Source organism: Monopterus albus, unplaced genomic scaffold (assembly GCF_001952655.1).
Source record: "Monopterus albus unplaced genomic scaffold, M_albus_1.0 scaffold3.1, whole genome shotgun sequence".
Lineage (NCBI taxonomy): Eukaryota > Metazoa > Chordata > Actinopteri > Synbranchiformes > Synbranchidae > Monopterus > Monopterus albus.
In genome coordinates, this window is record NW_018127883.1 from 6575295 (window position 1) to 6582618 (window position 7324).

Sequence of the window (7324 nt, forward strand, 5' to 3'; positions counted from 1 at the left end):
CTCGGCAAAGAAAGAGGCTCTACCTACCGGGCATGTCTACTAGAGGTGAGTATCTTTTGCCGCAGCCTTCATAACGATGAATACAGAGGGGAAAGGTCTCTTAATTTTAGGGGAGGGGGAGGGGGGTCTTGGTTCAGGTATGGATGCGATGGAGAGGAGGGTCCATTTGCGTCGTCTCGGGATGATCAGGCTGTGATAATGAGAGCATTATTCTAAGTAGGTTACACCGGAGCATAGCAGAAACTACAGCTTCCACTGCTGCAGCCTTTTCTAGACAGCCTACAACTTCATTTATTGGTAGAACACTCTACAGTCTGGTGCAGTCTATAAGCTACATAAACACACTTTTTAAAAAATTCCAGCTGTGATAATGAACCTCCCTTGATTGCTGTTTCTTTAATCAGTCATGGTGCATATGGCCTAGCTAAAAGCTGCACATATCATTAGTTAAAAACTGTTGGTGTAGGACTGGGTGCATATGATGTGCATTTTTAATTTACTACAATGGAGTTATGAAATTTGAGAATTAATTCTGTCAAGGCTGTAGCTAGTGAAGTAAAGAAAAGTGCAAACTATCATTTGGTGTATTAATCTGTGTTTCAATCTGTCTGAAGTGAGAATATGTTTTCATATCCTGCTGAGCATTAAACATAACACCTGCAAACCTGTGCAGGTGTTTGGTTCAGTCAGGTGAGTCTTTGTGCTCTCTGTTGTGTCAGGTGACTGTTCTTTGGCAGAAGAGATAAAAAAAACCCTCCAGCCATTCTTGCTATAGGTTCTGATCAAATGGCCTGAAGCAGAGAAGTTTACAATCTTAACACAGTGTTAAATCTGCAGTTGGATTAGTCATGATAGGTCTGATGCTGCTATTGACTAAAACAACCTTTTATCAAGAAGCCGTGTGTCATTCTCCTTCAGGCTCTGTATGGTCGAGCCTGTGTAGCTGGATGGCTTTGAACTCCAGATGTGACCTGCGGTATCTGTCCTCCATGGCCGCTGGTGGAGATTGATGGAGCTCAGGGCTCACCACTTGACAGCACCCCTGTGGTACATAGATCTGATTAGCACGCTTAAGCCCCTGCACAGACAGTCATTATTAATGAGAACTAATTACCCTGCACTCTGCAGCTGTACTATAGTGAAGTGCCAGTTATCTCTATGCTGCTTAGATGAATGTGAGGCTATTACTTGATTATCTCAACTAAATCAGACACTCAGGCACACTGACACAAACAGAATGTCAAATCAAACACGTGTTGGTCATGGCCTCAGTTTTCTAGTCCAAGTTTCTCAGTTGCTGATCAGCCCAAGACACATTTGTGATGGGTGTTTTTATTTTATTTTATTTTTAATGTTCTGGTGTTTTATGGCAGAAACAGAAAATCACAACTTGTAGCCCTAATGTGGATTATTGAAATTAATGCACATTATACATTTTTATGCTTAAGGTGTCAATATAGAGCGCTTTTAAATTGCTGAACATAGTTTCTGACCTCTGTAATATGAATATTCTAAAGGAGTCTCTATTCACCAGCAAGGAACAGGCATAGATGGAAGGCAATAACATTTATTGGTATGATGCAAAATTTAAAGGATCGATGTGGGATGCAGCCGATTGAAGGGGTGGCAGATATAGACGTGGACGTTAAGTAGTGCATTAGAGGCGTGGTCCTGCTCCTGAACTTCAGATGGATAATGTTTTATTAGAAAAATACTGGGGCAGCATGGTGACACAATGGTTAGTGCTATTACTTCACAGCAAGAAGGTTCTGGGTTCGAGGCCTGGCCAGTCCGGTGCCTTTCTGTGTGGAGTTTGTATGCTCTCCCTATACTTGTGTGGGTTCTCTCCAGGTGCTCTGGCTTGCCAGTCTATCACAGGGCTGACACTTAGAGACAGACTACCACACTCACCACCACTGGCAATTTAGAGTCACCAGTCAACCTAAGCTGCATGTCTTTGGACTGTGACTCTGTCTGTCTCTAAGTGTCAGCCCTGTGATAGACTGGCAACCTAGATAATGGATGGATAAAAAATATTGGTTCTTTCCTCTGTACACTTACATTGACCTGCCCCTCCCTCAGTTGTTCAATGAACTCTCCGTCTTGCAGTCGCCCAGCCCCCACCCCTGTGAGCACCCGGCCATTGGCTTTTACCTTGGTAGTGTTGCTCTTCCATTAGTCACCTACACCCTTGCAGTCATACTACTGTTATGGGCCTTTCAGTGTCGTGATATTTCATGTGCTGTTTTCTTTTGTCCAGAACGATGATTTTATAAAATGTTTATAATCCTGTGGATGTCTACAGAGAGCATACTATATTTTATTTCAAGCTGTGCGGTCACTTTCATTTCTGTGGGCTGCTCAGTGAGTTTGCCGCTGATGTCAGCATGCAGCTCCATCAGAGGGGTTAAGCGCATTGTTCAAGCTCAGCCCAGTAGTGGCAGGTTTTTCCATCTCTTGGTTCATGGGAATTCACTCACCACCGCAACCACAGTTACCATTAAAGATGATTTTCCTCATTCATTTTTATAGTTGCCTGTTTTACTACCATTGCTGGTTTACCCTTTTGATGGGCTATTCATACTGTATGTGGGCAAGTTTATTGTTGGTCCACTGAAGACTTTCATCTCTGTTCCACTGGCAGCAGGGTTCTGACATATGTGGGTTAGAATTGTTCCATCAGTTTTCTGCTCCTTGTGGGCTGTTCATGAAGTTGGCATGCCATATTGTATGTTCAGTTTCAGTTACAGTATAACATTTTCAGCTGAATCTAAACAACATGAATCAGTTTACCACAAGTTTGATATTTAGACCAATGAAATGTTTCATTTTCTGAAAACATTTTTACAGTATGTCAAATTACTGTGTGACTTATTTTTGTGTACCTGCCACCTATTATGATGAGTGCAAGTCATTAGCGTGAATGCAAGTCTTAAAAAGTTGTCAGCCTAGCTTGGTTTTATATGCCATGCTGCCCTGTTTAATTTCCATCTTTAACAGACCAGACCATCGATCTGACATTCAGTGCTCATCTCCAAAAGTAGTCACTGCATTTGGATGTCTGGATAGCTTTAAGTGACTAGCAGCAAAGAAAGTCCTCCCCCGGACACCTGGTACAGCTCCAGTTGTGCTTTGCTTTGACTTCCTTTTCCACCCCACCCTTCTCTGAGCTGAGTTAGCACATCCTGCACATCGTACCTGTTACACTGCAGTTTAATCTGGATGATCAATGGTGGATGAAAAAAAGGAGGCATGGTTCAGTTCTACGGTAAACCAATGTGATTACCCTTCCTTATCTGACCACTGGAGAGGGCTGCTCATTCTCAAGCATTACAACCCTCTGCATTAGCACTTTTATCTTTTTTTGTGTGTGTGAATACTGTTTGTGCAGAAATGAAGGTTGGAGTGCGTGCGCATACATGTGTCCTGGTAAAACCTGAATAATTGATGAGCAGGGAAGGAGTGAAAGCGTTACCAGACAGAACCGTGTGTGTGGGAGTGTGTAAAGATGGGGGAAAGGAACACAGTGAAGCAGCAGCCTGGCTACGATGGGCTCTGCAACTACGCCCAGAAAATCACCTCCTGCTTCGGGCTAGATGGTAAGACAGGGGAAAACAAAGCAAGAAGGGTTGTTTCTTTAGGTTGCAGAAACAGAAGAGGATGTACAGATGTTTTTCAGAGTATTTTTGTGTGATGCAGATGATTTTTTTGTGTGTAGGGGCAGCAGTGTTGTTTCCAGAGCATGTTATGTGTTGATCTGTGAGTGTGTGGATAGTTGGTTCAAAGCTACCACAGAGTGGATGACAGTTGGAGGGCAGTGCCTCACTGCAGCAGAGTTTAGCATGTCCTTAGCTACTCTCAGGTCCATGTGTGAGTGTACGAGTGTGTCTTTTTGCATATGCCTCATTATCACACTCATCTTTTTTTTCTGGCATAAAACTCTAGTTTTCTGAATGGGAGGTCAAAGGCATGCTTGTAAGGGAAACCTAAATTAAGACAAATTAGTTAGCTCTGTATTGATATAAACAGTAATAAACACATCCAAGCCATAATATCTGTGTGCGCCCTTTTGAGACGAGAAAAAAGTCACTAAATCCAAAGCGCAGGCCAAGACCAGCATCTCCAGCCTAAAAAGATGTTTTATGCTTTGTCATTGTCTGCTGTGTTTTTAATTGTGTCTGTGCACCTCAATGTTTTATTTCATCTTGTGAGAGAAAGTTGATAGCTGAGATTAGCCTTATCTGGTTAACAAGCATTCAATGTCACAGAGGGCTTCTATGTTTTCATGCTTTTATTTCTAAATTGTATTTAAGTGGCGGTGGTATCTCAGAAGTGTTTTTTTTCTTTGCACAAAATCAGAATGTTTTCAGTTGGTTTAAAATCTGTCCCAGCACTGTGAAGTTATCTTCACAGTTTGCTTAGAATCTCCTTCTGCACCATGTATCTTTTCGCCTCCCACCATGACATGTTGATAATTCCTCTACATCATGCTGAAGGTGAATTTTGTAAAAGTTAAATAGCAGGATGTTGTTTATGTGGCTTGTCAAGAAAACATTCAGGAAGTCTTTGCAGAAAAATCCATCTCCATATTTTGAAGATGAAAAACTCAGAACATGCTTTCCTACAAAGTTATTTCTTCCAGAATTTTTTTGATTTACTCAGTCATTTCACCATATAATGGAGAGCCACTGCTGGCATTTCCACTCCAGTGCTGATGTAGTTATAGTATCTTTCATTCTGAAGGACCCTGGGTTATGCATTGTTGGCTGCAGGAATGACCCTGCTGGTAGTTGACCTTGGAGGAGACTGGCAGACTTCCAAGGCAATCTGCCCTGAGAGTATGTCTTGGATCACTGTGATGCTGAAGCATACACTGATATGCATTTATCTGGTCTCACTGCACCTGAACCCACTTAATGTACATTCACATAAAAACACACATTATGAACATAATGAAACCTAGATGCATCTAAAATGCATTGCTAGGGAGACTCTGGTTGTTTAATGTCACTTCTATTAATGTAAATTTGAACTGAAAATAAGGTCTGGCAGAATATCAGCTCTTCACTGGACAGATGTGACCAAGCAGAGCTGTGCACATTAATCACATCAGGTATAGAGACTCCTACCATACACTGGGCCAACCTAATGTTCAGTAGAGCTATCTAACCCCACGCAGAAGATAATCATAGGCTCAACGTCAGCCCTAAGCTGCTTAAGGCGTAGGGCTGTTTGAGCTGAAGACGCTCATAGTGTAAGCTTCTTTCCCTGTATCTCAGTCTACCTGTAGCAGAGTGCTTTGTCATACCTGCTGCCTGCAGTTTGGCATCTCCACCTTACGGTGGACATCAGCACATCTAAAGTGACGGGGCAGAGGGATTTCAACAGGATACATTTCCACTGGAAGCCTCACTGGAAAGTGCTATGATTTAAAGATGAGCTGCTGTGAAGTTGCCCATCAAAATCCATCATATGCCTCTATGAACATCCCTCATTCTTAATGTCCAATGGCAACTGGATTTTAAAGTGGATCGGAGCCCAACCCTGGCCAACGTCTACCTGCAGTGCTTCACCCTTCTCTGTGGGACAGTTAAAGGGGAGCAGGGCACCATGCCCAGTCTCAACAGCCTGGGCAAGCTGTGTAGCTCCAGCCACAGCCACAGTGTCAGCCGTGTTCGGGTGAAACGCAAGAGCTCGGTCAAGCGCCTGTCTGTTATTGAGGATGGGCATGTGGCTGAGGTCCTGTACCTCATTCCTAAACAGTACATGGAGCAGCTGCCATACCTCAATCCAAATGACTATTATCTCAGTGAACGTTTGAATGAAGTTGCTACAGGTAGGACAGTAGAAACATTCATTTATCCATCTCCTATTGCACTAATCTATCCTGGCTTTAAGAATAATTGCTTAATCAGTGAGTAAAGTACTTTGTCTTACTTTTAGCTTTTTAGCTTACTTTTCATTAAATTTTATTATTTATTTTCTTGTTTCTATTCCCTGCCCTCTGCTTTCCCTGTTCTCTGCAGTTTGGCTGCATTGCCTTGCATTGTGTTTGCGAGTAAGTGTCTAAAAATGAAGTGATTAGTTGTTGCTCAGAGATTACTTGATTTTAATTGGATGACAGTGACTGATTACACCTCTTGAAGGTTTTCACATCTGACCTGTGCGTACATGTATGCAACCATAACTGTCTGACAGCTATCAAAAATTCTACTGCAACTATCAAAAATGTCAGGAAATTAATCACGGTCCTCCCTGTAGTTATATAATACAAACCCATATGCAAGGGCAGGCCTGCTGCATTTTGCCAAGCAACAGTACAGGAAGCAACATGAGGCTTACATCAGGATTATAACATGGGCAAAAGGACAAATTGAGATTTTCAGACCTCATGTCTTCTCTGACTACATGCCAGGCATGGTAGTAAAATCATCATTGCTTGATACTTAATGATTCACAAATACTATAGACACCATCAACTACACCGTCTATTTTAGAGCTTAAGATTTTGACTTGCCTAATAACCCAGGTTCAAGGAAGGTTTGTCTCATTAAACTGGTCCTAGGTCAAAGACCACAGTCATTTTGTTTTTCAGTGACAGCTAAAATCAATTAATCAGTAACAGTGACAGTCAATAGCTGTTTATATTCAGTGAGTTTTGTAGAAGCTAAGTTTGGGTCATTTGACTTCTGTTTTAAATATTTTGGCCTGTAAAAAAAAAAACTCCTATGACTTATCTGAGACCCAATATCTGTGAAAAAAAAAAAAAAACATTAATGCATTTCTTTCAAATGCACAAAAAAACAACAGTTATCCTTTTGTTCAGCCCTACCTTCTCTGGCACCAAAGCTGAAACACTGTAATGAAACACTGAATGCTGCAGTCTTTGCTTTTGTATAGGAGCGGAGCAGAATCAAGTCTGGTGAGCCATGATATCCAGAGGTGACAATGACAACAGTCCAGATTTCCTGTGGGTTGTGGATAGCAAAATGTGCTCTTTTGTTTGTGGATTATTCAAATTGTTCCCAAAAGAATTTTGTTTTCCTTTTGAAAGGAAATAAGTCATAAGTCCATATAACATGTATTCAGGGTAGCTACATTACAGGAATGCTAATGTAGCATAGGTGAAATAGACTTTGAAGAAGTGCACCCGGTTGCTTTTCAAAAGGTTTGCACTGTTTTGTAACCCATTTTAAAGTAGAAGTGAGCTGGTGTAGAGCTTGTCTGTATTCAGAGATAGAAAGGCAGGTTTGTCTATGCTCTTTGAATAGAATAGAATAGAATAGAATAGAATAGAATAGAATAGAATAGAATAGAATAGAAT

The 7324-nt window shown here is 41.5% G+C and overlaps 2 protein-coding genes across 16 annotated transcripts in view; one reads left to right on the forward strand and one right to left on the reverse strand.

Moving 5' to 3' along the window:
* Positions 1-84, reverse strand: part of fhip2a (FHF complex subunit HOOK interacting protein 2) — a 13180-nt gene extending 13096 nt beyond the window's left edge. Inside the window, exon 1 of the mRNA XM_020597511.1 lies at positions 28-84. Within this exon, the coding sequence (XP_020453167.1) occupies positions 28-34 (7 nt within the window). The 5' untranslated portion in view covers positions 35-84. The remainder of the gene's footprint in view (positions 1-27) is intronic.
* ablim1a (actin binding LIM protein 1a) overlaps positions 1-7324 on the forward strand; it is a 36322-nt gene that overhangs the window by 814 nt on the left and 28184 nt on the right. For 12 of the 15 annotated variants that reach the window (XR_002274716.1, XM_020597429.1, XM_020597359.1 and 9 more), the window contains exon 1: positions 3381-3599. The exons of 1 other annotated variant lie outside the window; for it this stretch is intronic. Coding sequence is in view for 13 of the 14 variants with exons in the window: in XM_020597429.1 (XP_020453085.1) it covers positions 3509-3599 (91 nt within the window). In the remaining variant the exon portion in view is untranslated. Of the gene's footprint in view, positions 1-6; positions 46-3189; positions 3269-3380; positions 3600-7324 lie in introns of those variants that run through there. 2 more of the 15 variants (XM_020597411.1, XM_020597393.1) reach the window with 2 other exon arrangements.